This window comes from Lagopus muta, chromosome 2 (assembly GCF_023343835.1).
Source record: "Lagopus muta isolate bLagMut1 chromosome 2, bLagMut1 primary, whole genome shotgun sequence".
Lineage (NCBI taxonomy): Eukaryota > Metazoa > Chordata > Aves > Galliformes > Phasianidae > Lagopus > Lagopus muta.
Genome location: NC_064434.1, coordinates 6,366,227 through 6,382,679, shown reverse-complemented (window position 1 = coordinate 6,382,679; position 16,453 = coordinate 6,366,227). Strand labels below are relative to the sequence as shown.

The 16,453-nt window shown below is 44.1% G+C and overlaps 1 protein-coding gene across 7 annotated transcripts in view; it reads right to left on the bottom strand.

Annotated features, from left to right (window-relative positions):
* Positions 1 to 16,453, bottom strand: part of DTNB (dystrobrevin beta) — a 139,880-nt gene that overhangs the window by 32,895 nt on the left and 90,532 nt on the right. For 4 of the 7 annotated variants that reach the window (XM_048937374.1, XM_048937373.1, XM_048937376.1 and 1 more), the window contains 4 exons: positions 13,271 to 13,356; positions 11,804 to 11,917; positions 7,800 to 7,896; positions 2,728 to 2,748 (listed from right to left, as the gene is read on the bottom strand). In XM_048937374.1, the coding sequence (XP_048793331.1) occupies positions 2,728 to 2,748; positions 7,800 to 7,896; positions 11,804 to 11,917; positions 13,271 to 13,356 (318 nt within the window). The remainder of the gene's footprint in view (positions 1 to 2,727; positions 2,749 to 7,799; positions 7,897 to 11,803; positions 11,918 to 13,270; positions 13,357 to 16,453) is intronic. The other 3 variants (XM_048937375.1, XM_048937377.1, XM_048937379.1) reach the window with 1 other exon arrangement.

Genomic DNA, 16,453 nt, shown 5'->3' with positions numbered 1-16,453 from the left:
CAGATCGCTGAGGCCTTCTCTTCCATGGCTCCCAGGCAGTGTTCCACATTTCTTCCCATCTGTGGTTCAGCTGTTTCTGGACTAGACTGTAGCCCTTTGTGAAGTACCAACCAGACCAGGCTTTTCTTCCATGCCTGGATGGGCAGGGGAAGGGCTGGCTGAGCACGTGTTAGACTGGGACCCTTTTAAAGATATTCCTACTGAGGGAAGATGCAACTCTACAACCACTACAACTGGCAGAGGTTGTAAAGGGCAGTGTGACGCTTGATAATATTTTTAACATGCTTCAGTTGACTTTAAGCCAAACTGTCACAAACAGTTCAGGTGCATTTGCTATGGAGAAAATGCATGACATGAAGTCCCGAAGACATCTGGAAGTGGGGGTATGGTTCAATGAATCCTTCTGGACTTCAAACTGGAGATGTTCCATTCATGCCTTTCTGGAACAGCACTGACACCAATTCACAGTGTGATGTGTAGAGCTGCTAGTGGTGACACAAGTCCAGCTGGAAGACACCCGCTGGGGGTGTGCCTCAAGGGTTGTCACTGGAGCCACAACTATTTAGGATCTTCAGTAATGATTTAGATGAAAGGAGAGCACTCACCCCCAATGAGTGCAAAACTGTGAGAGCAGCAGATAACACCAGATGGTTGGAGTGCCATTAGAGGGACCTTGGCAGACCTCACCAAACTGGTTGGTGTCCCATCCCTGGAGACAGCCAAGGTGAGGCTGAACGGGGATCTGAGAGCCTGATCCAGCTGTAGGTGCCCCTGCTCACTGCAGGGAGTTGGACTAGATGGCCTTTAAAGGTCCCTTCCAACTCAAACAATCCCGAATCTTTCTCAGTGCCATACCACCTAGAGGATGAAGGAAAGGCTGTGGGTATTATCTGCCTAGATTTTAGTACAGCCTTTGTCTCTGTCTCCCATGGTATTCCCCTGAAGAAGTTGGCAGATGGGAGTCACCGTCCCTGGAGGTGTTCCAGAACCACAGAGATGTGGCACTGAGGGACACGGTCAGTGGGCGTAATGAGATGGGCTGGGGTTGGTGATGTCAGAGGACTTTTCCAACCTGAAAGATCCTATGATTCCATCCAGTGAAAGGGCCAGATGCGCTTTTATAGCTAGGAGAACAATTTTGGTCTATTTCAGCCTACATAAACATAAGGATGTAAATTTTCCACTCCTACCGATTAGCAGCATGCCCTTTGGCTGGCCAAAATCTGCTTTCCTGAGTTTCAGATCCTTTTTGGCTCATTCGTCATCAATTCCAACAGAACGGGACTGGCAGCCTAACAATGTACTGACATTATTTTAGCACTCAGTTTTGGCTCTCTTATCCTCTTACTAACACACTGCTCCAGGGATTGAGAGGAAGTAAAATTGGGCAAGTTATTCACTTGATCTCCTATTTACCCTATTTTTCTATATTCAGAATCAGGATGAACATCATAGCGGAGGAAAAACAAGATAATAACATGCAGCACTTCCACGTAGAGCATTATTCCTAGCAAAGATGGTGGGTAAGAAAATGACATACAGTGACAGTATGACAGTACAAAATAGGAGGACAGGGACTGAGGCATGTTGGCTCTTTCCTTTCTCCAGGAAATTCCTTAAGATTGGTGCCATGTGCTGCAATCTGTCCCCTTCCCTAAGCCAAAGGATTTCTGCAAGGTGCCTTGGCAGACCCAGGGATAAATCTTTACTGGAAGGATCACCTAAAGACAAACTGATCTCCAACAGGAGATGCACACTTACCTCAATCTTATTTTTAAGTTGATGGCAGAATTATAATAAAAAGCCACCCCAAAATTACCCAAAGTGAATTTCAGCACATGTAGCTTTGAAGCGTTTTCAGCAATCGAAAATACGAAGAAATATAGATTTAATTACCAAAAAAAAAAAAAAAAAAAAAAATTCACAATAATTTCCAATTAATGTATCTGATAAGATGTAAAAGAAAGCCCAACAATCAGAAACACGGGACTGATCGCCATTAATGCTCTGCGTACAAGGAAAAACATGCTCAAAAATGCTGGAAATTTGTTCTGCTGGAGGGAGACGCTGAACATCTGTCTGTTCCTGAGGAAAGCAAAAGGGCTCCCTCTGGAGTGGATTCCGAAATCAACACAGGACTCAGATTTTAATAGGTGGGCAGCAGAAATGAAAATCAGTAACAAAGCAAACGCGTTCTTGCCTCTTGTTGGTTTGCTCATCCTGCGTACAGTGAGCACAGCGGGCTAATTGAAGCAGACTATACCATGATTGAGAGATATGGATCCATGCCTAGAATATTAAGTCATTAATTAGTTTTCATGCGTGGGCTTGTATGTGGCAAAGAGGCAAATTAAGGGTACCTGAAGAGACAAGAAAGCTTTCCTAGCGAGGAAAACACTCCCAGGAGTTGCCAAGAAAACACATTACAAAGCCAGCTGAGAATCCAAATTTTCAACCCTGGATGGTCATGCACAATTGTATGAAAACCCAACATGGCCACCGCTTGCGTGCTCACAGCAATCAACTTCATTTGAAAGGGAGAGAGGAAAAGCTTTATGGATGTACACAAAACCATGCTCTGCTGAATAATCACGGGGGTTGCTTTCAAACCCGTGACGAAGACCCTCCCATTCCCGTGGCTTATTTGCATACAAGCCAGTGAACAGAAATTTGTATTTTCATGCAGAAAGAAGAAAAAAGATCACCTACAAACTGAAGTCAACTTACTGCCTGTTTTTGCTCTTCTTCCTATAATGGTTGGCAAAAGATAAGGGTGAAGAAAGAAACAGGATAGATTAATTACCATGTTACAAGGGAACACGCATACACATAATATACAACAGATCCAATGAAGGAGGAGAACGTGGCAAACTGTAGGAACATCTGCAGTCACAAACAGAAACAATCAAGTTGGGTTAAGAGCTACATGGGAATGTAAAGGTGAAATCTGTCCCATTTTAAAAGATTACTTTTGTCCAAATGGCCATCGGTGTTTGGGAACATTGGAAACATGGAATGCACATCACTGTGGGCTAGGACTCTCTTCCTGTCCTAGACTCAGAAACGACTCTCCAGATGTCTTCAAGACAACCTTGCTTTCAGACTGAAAAGCTTGCCAATGCCACTTGAGGTGTGCAATCAGTGCACTGCTTCTGGTTCCCTGCCATCACGAAGACTGAAAATGTCACAACCTGAGAGGCAAAGTATCACCTTTCTGATCATGGAGTGAGCACTGGGCCTGTAGTGAGCTCTGCAGATTGGGTTTCAAAAGGGCAAATTTATGCGAGATGGGCTCTTTGGGATTTTGAACTAAATCATACCTACAATGGGAGAAGAGAAACTGGGAGGCACTAGAGTCAAAGATATAAAGTAGATACAAAGATGGAGAGAACGATATTGCTGTTGCAATTCAGCTTTGATCAGTACAGAGCATGCTAATTTGAAAGACCAAAAATGGTGAAATATGGACGAATTTATGCTCTTTTGAATCAGAGCAATGCATGCTATGACCCTTCTGAGCCAGTGGGATCACTCTCCAACATCAACCATACAAGCATTTCTCGTGCCACTGTGCAAAATCATAGCAATCACTGAAATATCACATAGTTGAGCTACTTTCTAAGTCAATTGCTTTCACACATTTTGTCCTTGCCTATATAAGAATGGGCTTCATAACAGTGGGTACACTGTGTTTGTTGCATGAGTTTGCTTCCACGGAGGAAGGCAGCAGCTGTGGTGGGGTAGCAACAGCGTGCATTAGAAGGAAAGGTTGGCAGTGGGTTCTTTTTTGTTTGTTTGTTTGTTCGTGCAGAATCAGCATTTCCAGCTTTTTTTGAAGATAACAGCATGCATTCTCCCCAGTGGTGGCTTTGCACAAAGTGCAGAGAGCAGCAGGACTGCTCCCCAGTGCATCTCTCCAGAAAGCAGTTCATGCAATTAAAATGAATGGAATAGAAGTTGCTTCTGACCTTGAAAGGCTGGGATCCCTGTATCCCCCTTCTCTCATTTATGCCCTGACCACCCAGAGCCTGACCTCAAATTTAGATTGGGTTCTTCTCACCAACCACTACCCCAAAAGATAGTAATGTGTTCCTGAGGGCACTGCAGAGATGTCTGGTAATGTACAACCACATAATCCCTCATTTCTGAGTGGATACTTTTGTTTTTTCTCCCAAGGTTTGGGATTCAGGTGCACATTTAAGTACTGATGCAGCAGAACTTGGTGCCCGTGAGCCATGAGCCCCACCAGCTGCTGGTGCCCTTCCCTTGCTCCCATGTTTCCAGTTGTTCCTTCTCCCAGAGCAAGGACTCACAGGACCAGATGGTGAGCCAGGACAGGGAAAAGATCTTAAACAACCTCCACTCTACAAAAAAAAAAAGTTGTTAGTTTGAAAAATGAGGCTTTAGCATTAACTACAGATGTGGGAAAAAAAAAAAAAGCCACACAAAAAAACTTCTCAAGAAGTTGCAGTGCTTTGCAAGAAGAACCAAGCATTTGTAAGATAAATCATCAAATCAGCCAGTGAGGAAATTACCATTGAGGAAATAGAAAAAAGTGAAATGGGATCTGTCTGCTGAACATCCTCCTAGCTTAAGGCAAAAACCCTGCAAGAAGGCAGACAATCATCACCACTGACTGCTTATTACAAGAGTGCAGGCTAATGGCACTAGGTGATTACGTGAGACTTCAGGATAAAAATGGACAGCTAAGCCAATAGCCTGGATGAGGAAAAGAAGAGAAAAATGATTTGAACAGGGCAGCTGAGGGCACTGCGGGCAGATGAGAGGCAGGCAGGCTGCTGAAGAGTTGGACTCGATGATCCTTATGGGTCCCTTTCAATTTGGGGTAGAATCACAGAATCGCGGATTCACAGAATCACTGAGGTTAGAAAAGACCTCCAAGATCACCAAGCCCAATCCCAACCCATTCCCACCACGCTCACTGACCATGTCCCTCAGTGCCACATCCACCCTTTTCTTGAACACCTCCCTTGGCAGCTTGCTCCAATGCCTGAATGTTCTTTGGGATAAGAAATTTTTCCTAATATCCCACTTGGATACTCTATGAATCTATGAAACTGATGCTGGTTGACATCTGGATGGAGCTTGGTGGTCATCTGGTGATGAGTGTCAATTTGAGGAACATAACCTTGCCCTAAGGAACTCACAGTGTGCTTCAAGATGCATTGGACAGTGCAGCAAAATACCACTGCCAGCATTTAGAGAAGAGCTGAGTGCAACCAGAGCACGTACTGGACAAACCTCCAATACATCCCCACCATGGTGGAATCAAGTCCTTCCGATGATGCCAAGTCACTGTCTGTTCTTCTGTAGGCAGAAGAACAAGGAGAGATGTGGAGCTCTGTGTGAAGAGCAACCTGAAGCGCAGGCTGTAGCAGTGTGGGAAGATGGATTTCAGGTTGGATATTAGGAAATATTTCATCTCATAAAGAGCAGTGCTGCAGTGGCACAGCTGCCCAGCGAGGTGGTGGGGTCACCAAACCTGGAGGTGTTCAATGTGAAGAATGTGAAGATGTGGCACTGAGAGATGTGGGCAGGGGGCATGGTGGGGTGGGTTAACAGCTGGCCCATTCTGAGCATTACATTGAGTCAATTTTCAGTGTATAGAGGTCATAAATGAGAATGAACAAAATGGCAGAGAGAAAAAAAAAATCAGAAAAGGCATAAAGGAATTCTGTGACAAATAATGCTGGAGAAATCACCAGGGCAGAGTGAAAACTCCCCCTTTTCATTGTAACTAACAGCACCCAGTGAAAACAAAGATGCCCAATATCAGTTAATCACCTTGTCTCCTCTGTATTTAATGGAAAAAAACAGATGAACCCACAGAGAACAACAATGCCTTTCCTCCCTTCCCTTTTACAGAGGGAGCTGGGATACCAGACATTCAAATAACCAAAGTTAAGATCAATCCAACTCTAAATGGTGAACTGAAGGCAGCATTAAAAATGCAGAAAATACTGTATAAGAAAATGGAAAAAACATAAAAGCTTAACAGCTGATCTAAATTATAAATGAAAACTTTTAAGTGCGCCAAATGACAAGAGAAGATAAAACTTGAACTAAAAATTCATGTCTGACAGGGCTAAAACCACCAAAAAGGAGACTTTGAAATGAACACATACCAGAGGTGGTGTGCACTGCTTCTTGATAGCAAAGATGGTAACATTTTTAGTATAGGAGCAGGAATTACTGTTTCTTCTCTGTGTTTGAGTAACAGGAGCATAAAGTGCCTCCCCCTGGGAGTCAGAGAAATGCTTTCCACCAATACTGAGAAAAGGTGTTAAAGAGGATCTGCTGGTGTTTTTAGATCAACAAGGCTGTAATTACATGAGTGGTTATCTTGTCCAGCCAAGGTAATCTTTAACAGACTCCAGAATACCAAGGATTGGGACGCGCTGTAGTACTGATACTCAAAAAGGAAGACAAGACAACTCATTAAGTGCAAACATCTTGCCTTGTCATTAATTCACTGAGGTGCTGATACAAGGCTCGAGTCGTAAGCAACACATGAAGCTTCATGGCTTCACAGAAAATAGGTTTTGCCAAATAAATCTGATTTTGTTGTTTGATCGCGTTACAAGTTTGACTTCTAACGGAGCTGCACAGATGCAATGCATCTCACTATGAGGGAACTTACTGGTGACACCCCATTAACCAGGTAGCACTGCTCACAACAAACAAGGCACATCAAGTGCAGCGAGAATGGGACAACTACAGATTTCAGAGAAAAGACTGAAAAGGGCCACCAGTGACATATCTGCAAAGGGAAAAACCAGGGACACCAAGAACTCCTTCATTTAATGGAGGGAGAACCCTATAGAATCATGGAATCATTAAGGTTGGAAAAGACCTCTAAGATCATCAAGTCCCGCCATAACGCAACACGTAAAACCAAGTAATGACAAAATGGCCACGGGCTCTTGGGGTAACTCAGGTTGGAGGGGACCTCAGGAGGTCTCTGGTCCAATCTCCTCCCAGGACAGAATCAACTTCATCCCAGGCAGGTTGCTCAGGGCCCTGTCCAGTTGGGTTTCAGAAACCTCCAAGCATGGAGCTGGCACAGCCCCTCAGGGTTCCCCAGCAGCCTCCTGGGGAAGCTCTTCCTCATCCCTGTCCCATTTCTCCCATTGCATACTGTATCTCTTAGATCAAAAACACTTTGAGTGAGGACAGTGTTTTCCCATTCGTTTTATAGAATGAGACCCGTGTCCAGTTTGAAGAATGCAAAGAAGAAACGCACAACAATATTTCAGAGTCTGGTGATGAACTGTGAGCTTTGCTCTGGCAGTAGGCTCTGAAAAGAATAATCAGAAATCCAAAGAATAACGTATGCTGTAGATTAGAACACCACCAAGTGATGAAACAGAGAGACCCAACCAACACTGGGTTGGTGCACTACTGCTTTGTGAAACACACTGCCATGCTTTGCCAAGAGGAGCTGCTATACAGCTGCTCTGCATATAATGTATTTTCCAATTACGCTCAGGAGAATGGAAATGTCACCCACAACACTGTGCAGATTGTTACCAAATCTAACACTTCTCCAAAACCTTCCAATGCTCTTGGCATTTTAACCCCCAAAGCAGCATATGAATCTGAAATATCACTGACCATCTGCACCCATGTGCGGAGCCCACAACGAAACGACTTTTTGCAAACTCCTTCTATTCCTGATAAAGGTTTTATAATGGTAAGACAGCAGTGCAGGAGTGTCAGAACAGGGAACCCCAGACTGTGGAGAGGATGCACTGCATTTCCAACTCCCAGTGCCTTACTTTGAGTAGCTTCATCAGCCCTTCGAGCTGCACCATCAGCTCCCTTCTGCTTTCCTGAAGCGCAGACATCCTCTGTTCCAGCTCATCCTTTCTCTGCCTGTTCAGGTGACGGGAGAGAATTCAGAAAAGAAACTCTGAGTATTTAGAAATTCAGGAAATTCACAGATATAATCTCTTCTTTTTGTCACTCCCTCCTGCTTTCAATTCATAAACATACAGCAAAACACCGTACAACAGCCACAAATCCTATCCATAACAGTCTCTCCACTTATACTCTACAAATCTACAGTTAGCATCTTGGTAGTAGGAAGCCTTTTTATTTATTTCATGTTTGCACATTTGGATTTTGTGTTGAGGGACATGGTTTAGTGAGTACTATTGGTGATAGGTGGATGGTTGGACTGGCCGATCTTGAAGGTCTTTTCCAACCTTGGTGATTCTGCGATATTTTTTTCTTTTCAGAGGGCTGTATTTTGAGAAAAAAAGCCAACTTCCTTTTCAGAACACTCTGCACATCAGAGCCAGGCGTCCTGCAGAGCCTTCAGGATGAGCTATGGGAGGAAGGAAAGAAAGGAAAAGAGCAGAGAAGAGCAGAAAAGGCTGCAGATGTTTGGATCTATCACCTCTCTGGATGGAGGCTCGGCAGAGCTATTTCTGCCCAGCAGTGTCACATGCAGAGCCCAAAACCCATGGAGAAGAATAGGAGGCAATAAGTGTCTTTCCCTTTCCTTGGCATCAAAAAACCGCTGCACTTCTGCAGATGCCTATCTGGGGGAGATGGAAGGAAACGTGGCCATATGGTTCTGCTTTATACGTAAAAAAATAGTGGCTAATATAAAGGGAAATTCAAAGACAAACTGTCAACACGTGTCAGAAGTTCATTCTCTGATACGATTTAAGAAATGCCGGACCCCACAAATCACAGCCATAGGTATTAATAAATAACAGTAAGGAGAAACAGATGGGCACGGCTTCTCCATTCACTCACGGTTATTTTTGTGAATACCACAACGTCTCACTCCAGAGTTAAAGGCACCAGTAGTGCAGACCGAATGTTTGGATGGTGTCTGTGTTCTTCCACAGTGTGCAGTGGATACAGCATTCTGGGAATTCCAATAAACCAATCAGACATCAGAATCTGGAACTCAGACTGCATCAATCCAGTGGGTGCAGCAAGCTTTTGTTATGGTGGCTGTGTCATACAGCAAGCACTCACTCCAGCCAGAAAACTGTTCAGGTCACCTTATAGAATTCTTTCTATACTGGTTCTTAAAAATACAGAAAACTATGAAGTATTTGCTATTTTAGGCACTTTAAAAATGTATATTTTGGAGAATGTGGTTACTAAGTGCCCACACCTGTCACAAAAAGAAGGCAATAAGGAGATGGCAGAATACCCCAAGTTGGAGGGGCCCCATAAGGATCATCGAGTCCAACTGTGCTGTGATGGTACCTGCATCGTCACCTGGAATATGAGCACCTGATGGAGCTGTGGGTGTCCCTGTTCTCTGCAGGAGAGTGGGTGCAAAGGGCCTTTGAAGGTCCTTTCCAACTCAAGCCATCCTATGACTCCACAAATACTGTAAAAATCAACATATTGAATATGTACGGCTCTCTCAATGCAGCTGTTAATTAAGAATCAACACCCATGTGTCCATCTGACTTCAGCTGACATTATCTGTTTTCTTTTTGGATGGCTTTTGGTGAAGAAAGAAGAGGAACTGTTTATCAATGACAAAAGACGTTCAGTGATATAAAACAAAAATGACAGCCCCCAGGGACATAAATGGAGAGATGCAGTCTGAGGCTCATGCCTGGAACAAACTGGTCATGGCACCTGTGTATAAATCAGCATCCTGAGCACTCGTAAGCAGAAGAAACAAAGAACATCAGGGCACTCATCCAAGGTTACATTTGCCAACAATGTGGTAGAGCTGACTCATGCCTACGGGCTGTGCTGTCTGCAGATTCTTCAACCTGGGACAAGTTGATTTTCCACTGATTAACGTTTTTGTGCTTTTGTAACCTAAATTCTACACAGCAATTGAGATAATTTGGTAACGCGTGCTTCGATGAAATCAGGGGCAAGGTCAGCCCAGAAAAGGAGACATAAGGTTTGGAAACAGCACTGGGCATGGGAAGGTCAGAAATAACACACAGACTTTGTCCTCCGAGCACAGACAGAGCACAGACACCAACTAGAAATCACATTAAGGTATCAAGGGAAATAGTATCTCCTTCATCTCTAAAAGGGTAAATATGGCACAGAAGGACGTGGGCAGTGGGCATGGTGGGAAGGGTTGGGGTTGGACTTGGTGATCTTAGAGGTTTTTTCCCACATTAATGATTCTATTATTCTAAAATAAAAACATGAGTGTCTGACATGGATGATTCAGCCATCAGGGAGGGCCTGGCAGGAGCACAACAGGGAAAAAATTCTTACGCCATGTGATGCAGAAGGCCAGACTGAAAATCACGATGGCTCTTGGCCATTTGTGCATGCATTTTTCTGTGCAGTCACCCTTCTGTCCTTCAGTGTATCTCCTACGCGACGACTGCGTTCACGAACTTGAAAGCCAGAAGTGGCTGCAATGACCATTCAGGTTTTTCTGCTAACAAAACACAGCTCAAATTCCTCCCAGTTAGCTTTATTTTTGAAGAACACCTACAGAAAAACTCACTGCTCTTGTGATTATTGCCTCACTTCAGAAAACACGTGCTTTTATTGTGGTCTGAATGTGCCTTGTTTCCTGTTTAAGCTCTTGGTTCTTATTCCATCTTTCTCTGCTGGAGCAAACACACACCAAGCTGCCTCACAACATCCCTTTCTGCAGCTCTTGCTTAATGTCTGTTGACATCTTCTGCATCCTCTCCAGTTCTTAAGCATTTAAAAAATATGTACATACCTACACGAAGCACATGAAGCTGAAAAATATCTGTGCTGCTGTCATTAGGTAAGAGGATGAAAACATCAGCAAGATGTGAGATATCAGCAAGATATGAGATATGGAAAGTACTAAAATAGAGCAGGATCTGTATGAAAAACTAACAAAAGAAGCTGAAATATTCATGTTTGCCAGCAAAGGACTAGAGCATACCATGCAGAAACTGACTTGCAGGCTCCATTCCAAAAGCGTTACACTTTATGGAAAACCTACAATTGTGCCACTTCATAAATGGACAGAAAAAAAAACCCCAAAACCAGCAAATGGAATACAGTGTAGTTTTCAAAGAGCTGTTGCTGCCAAGAGCTTGGATTTTAGAACCTACTTTAGATTACGAACACAATTTTTGAAGGTTCGGCTCTGAATTAACTTGTAGCAGAAGATGAAATAAAATACAGCTAGAGAACACCCTTGTGACTACCCAAACTATGAAACACTTTATTCTATAAATACCGTCAATTTCTCCCTGTCACTTAAAAATGTGAACTTAAAGAAGCTTAGAAGATTGTTCACCAACTGTGGGTGTATGTCTGAATATTTGTAGGCAGGAACTTTCAGAGTTTCACTGATTAATCTCACATTCATCTTCAACTCGACCCTTTTGAGCAGCACATAATAAGCAGTTAATACCATTTTTCTTCTCAGTTATTCTTCTTTGTAAACAGTTTTCTGAACCGTACAAAGAGAACTTGTGTTCAGAGACATTTCCATTTCCTTATAAATCCATTTCTAAAAGGGAAAATTGCAATGCGCTGTCACTCTTTGGAACACAGCAGCTCAAAGCAAAGCTTTGAGGTTACCAAAGTCATGCTGATATTATGGAATCACAGAATCATCCAGGTCGGAAAAGACCTCCAAGATCTCCAAGCCCAACCCACGCTGCCCACTGCCCACGTCCCTCAGTGCCACATCCCCACATCTCCTGAATGCTTGTGCTGACCATGACTCCACCACCTGCCTTCTGACGTCCTGATACGAGTCAGCAATCTGTGCCACCACCTGTGCCACAGAGCAGACCAGTCAGCCAAGTGCACACCACCCTGCAGCCATTTCTATTACCGCAGGAGCCGAAGCTCAGCCAGTAGCGTTGGGTTCTGCTGGGCTTTCTCCGGCGTGGGCTGTGAGGCCTGCTCGTGCTCCAGTCTCAGACGCTGGATTTCCTGCAGTATCTCTCTAGACAAATGAAAAGGGAAGATTACAGGGGAAGAGTGACCCTCCACACAGCTCTTAATACACTGCTATAGCCCTTCAAGCACTCTTGCCATCACTCTTCAGTCTAAGCACAGCAATTTTGTTCATGTATGACTGGCACAGATCTGAATCCAGGACAGGTACATTAGAACAGTCTTATGAATTGCTGTAATGCACATTGAAAATTTACTACTTAAGTTATAAGAAGTAGGAAATTGCTTGTGTGCTGTACGCTGGCAATGACTCTTCAAAACCCTTCAAGTTGAATGGCTGTAAGAGGCAGCCAAGCTGCTCTCCTTACACAGCACCTTAACATCACTGATTGAGATCTCCCTTATCGGGGATCTTGGTGAATAATTTCAAATACCTGCAGGCTCTCTTGAAAGTACAGCATTTGCTTCTTACCAACCCTCCAGGACCAGGACTCCTCTAAATGAACCCTATTACATTCACTGGCAGCTCCCAAGACTGTGGACAGGGTCGTCTGATCACAGCTATGAGGCCAACATGGCACTGGGACCCAACACAGTCTGCAGCTGCTGAGCAGCTTGCTTTTTAGAACAGTACCCTTTTGGTTTCTCTCAGGCAGAGAAACATGAACCCAAAATAGGGGTGCTGAAGAAGCAAGGAAGAGCAAATGCAGTATTACAGTAAAAATAGGGTTATCTATTCTTAATGATCCCTCTGGAACAAGAGGAGGAAACCACCTATGGCCCAACTCCTCTTTTTCCAGGCCTCCTAGTTTTCTCAGATCATGGAGTCATTCAGGTTGGAAAAGACCTCTCAGATCCCCAAGTCCAACTCCAACCCACCCCCCCATGCCCACTGCCCACGTCCCTCAGTGCCACATGTCCACATCTCAAACACACGGACGGTGACTACACCATTTCCCTGGGCAGCCTGTCCTGGATTCTCCTGTCTTCCAGGGAAAACAAAATACATAAAACAAATCCTCATTCCTCTCAAGTTATATGCATCCACCCTACCTGCTCCACCACTGGAGCATAACCTGGTTGGTTATCCTGCTGCCACATCAAGTTATCCAGCCATGGGGTTTGCTGGGCTGGAGTGCAGCAATACAGAGCTTCTGGTAATCAGTACTGATGAGTTTAAGGGGATTATTTAAGATCAGTTCAGAAGAACAACTTGCTTCCCAGGGAATAAAGGCACTGCAGCTGCATCAGCATTGAGCTCACTGGTTAATGAGGCAGCTGCGCCTTCCAACAAAAGATGTAGGAAAACAATCTGGTTGATAAAATACAAAAGGTTAAACACTACAAAGCAAAAACCCAAATGCTGTTTCTAAAACACCACCAATCAAAGCTTGGTTTTTACCTGTTTTTGTTTTCCAGCTCTGCTATCAGCTGTCTTTGCTGTTTGTTGGCATCGAAGTTGAAACCCAGGTCTGTGGGTGGGCGAGGCTGGTGGATGGAGAACAAAGGCAAATCAGCCACAGCACTCGTTACCTGCTAACCACATATGACACTGTTTGGATCCAGTCCCATATTTCCTGACTGACACAGTGCAATACCAACAGCCCTGATGCAAAGCTATGCTGGGAAGGAACATTTGACCATGGTGCTTTTGGTGCTTTCCTTAGGTTCCACTTCTCCCCTTCTTCCAATTCATCATCTCAGAGGTGATACTGGGGTTAAATTAAGTCTTTCAGTGCCTTTATCTTTAGTGATTCTCTAGCTTCACTGTCTCTGTATGCTCAGCACACTTTTCACCAGCAGCTATCACCACCACTGAGAAAAGTACTGGGCATTTAAAGAGGAATCTGTGGTTTCTGGGAGAACCTACTGGCAGATGGGCTGTGAGATGAAGAAGCCAGATGCTCTGAATCCCAGAATCATTCAAGTTGGAAAAGACCTCTGAGAACACCAAATTCAACCCTACCCCATCCCCACCATGCCCACTGACCCCTGCCCCTCAGTGCCACATCCCTATGGTTCTTGAACACCTGCTTAGGTGGTCTCATATGACTCAAAGCTGTCCTGGTCATCACACACAAAAGGTTCTCATTGGGAGAACTTGGAGATGGCTTCCATCACTGTAAATATACAGCAGATGGACGGAAGAGATGGGTATCAACCTCTGCTCCTGGGGAATGAATGGGAGGAGAGTGATTGAACCAGGACAAAAGGGAGAGACACTCCTCAAACAGTTTCAAAGTTGATGCCCATGGTCTCTTCATCTCCTCCTGCCATCAAGACAAGCATAGGTCTGCTCCATTTGCAGCCTCTTGGCCTTCCCCTGAAGCACTTGGCTCTGCTGCAAACTAGGAGGCTGCCTATAATCAAACAACTCCATCCTCAACCTCTTTCTTCAGGAATCCTGTACGAAGCCTGAAATCATCCTGATGACCTGAAGTGCTCAAGTCCTCAGGAGAAAAGTCAGCACTGCGGAGGAACTAAGCCCATGCTGCTCGCTTCATCATCGGATGCTGAAAAGTCATTTGGAAACCTCACAGTGGATATTTTGCTTTCTTGTTTTCCTCAATGCTTTCCTAGGGTCAATTCAAAGTTTAAAGGTAACTCCAAAGTGCAGAGCTGTTGAGATTCAAAAGGACCTTCTGAGAGGGAATCATAGATTCATAGAATTGTTAAAGTTGGAAGAGCACTCTAAGATCATCAAACCCAACCCTTAACTTGTTACCATTCCCACTAAATCTAAGTATCCCACTCGCTAGTTTTATGTTTTTATTGCTGAGACAGTTAATGTAGAGTTTGCAAGAATAAATCATGTTAAAGTTACTTTCCTTACACCGTGACAATCAAATCCTATCTATAGGAGAGAAACCATTAACATCCTGCACTCTCACTTCAATGCTGCTGACATTCCCTTTACTCCTGAATTCAGTACAGTGGTTGCTTCAGATCTGCAGACTGTACCTCACTGTGACAAGCAGACAGTACTCTTGAGGACAAGACTAAAATACCAAATTATGTGAGAAATTCTAGAAATGGTTGGAAAAAAACAGGCTGCATTCTATTAAGTAGAGAGCAACTGCTCATATTTACTTTAATCATGTCAACTGCATTGACACCTGAAGGCAGCAGTTTTGCAAAAAAAGGACCTGCAAATACGAGTGGTTTGCAAACCAGACAGAGTCAGTAATGTCACATTTTTGCAGAGCCACAGAGTCCTGAGAGAATTGGCTGATGTAGTCACCAAGCCACTCTCAACAATATCTGAAAAGTCAGAGCAGTCAGGTAAAGGCTCTGGTGACTGGAGAAAAGGCAACGTCACATCCATGCCTAAGACAGGCAGAAAGGGTGATGCAGGGAACTACTGAACTGCCAGCCTCACCTCTGTGCTGGGCCAGATAATGGAGCAGATGCTTCTGGAGCTGTGCTAAGGCACATGGAAGACAGGGAGTTGCTACAGGAGAATCAGCGTGACTTCACCTATGGAAAGTCCTGGTTGACCAACCTATAGTGGCCTTTTATGATGGTGTCACTGCGCCAGTGGAAAAGGAAAGAGCTGCTGACATCATCTGTCTGGACTTCAGTGAGACCTTTGACACGGTACCCCACAGCATCCTGCTCTCCAAATTAGGAAGACGTGGATTCGATGGGTAGATTGTTCAATGGATGAGGAACTGGTTGTGAGATCGTTCCCAGAGAACAGCATTCAATGGCTCCATGCCCAGATAGAGATCAGTGATGAGTGGTGCCCCTCAGGGGTCAGTACTGGGACTGGTGCTCTTTGATGTCCTCATCAATGACATCAGCAGTGGGATTTTGTGCATCCTCAGCAGTTTACGGATGACACCAAGCTGTGGGGTGCAGCTGACAAACCCAAGGGACAGGATGCTATACAGAGAGACCTAGACAGGCTGAACAGTTTGCCCAGGAAGACCTCATGAGGTTCAACAAAGCCAAATACAAGGTCTGCGCTGGTCATGACAACCCCCACTATCACTACTTTTGGGGGGCAAAAGGATTAAGCACAGCACTGCATCGGGTTGCCCAGAGATGTGGCAGATGCCCCATCACCAGAGACAGTCAAAGACAATATGCAAGGTCTGAAAGACAGAAGAGAATAAACGAATAAGAGGAGACAACATAAAAAATCTGAAATACACAATGCTTACTGCCAAGAGAAAGCCATATATTATTCTTGATGTCCCCTGAGGCAAGAGAATGCAAACCAAGCAAGGAATAATTAAGTTAGGATTCAGGAAAATTGTTTTATCAGTAGATGAATTTTACAGATTGGCACAAATTGCCTCAATGTTCTCTATCTGGAATGGACTTCAATGCGTTGTGTGTTTTTTTTTAAGTTACATGGCTATATGTCTGCCCAGAGCTGAACTGACTACAGATGGAGCATACCTGGTACTCCAAAATGTAAACAGGAATGCCTCAGAACATTTTTTCCCTAAAAATAAGTCAATCTTCCTCTGCAACACTCTCAGATATCCTATAACTCATCCTTCTATCGAATCTAAAGAGATAAGACTATTTTCTCTATTTTCAGGCTTGTGAACTTGATGGATGCAGTCTGAATAAA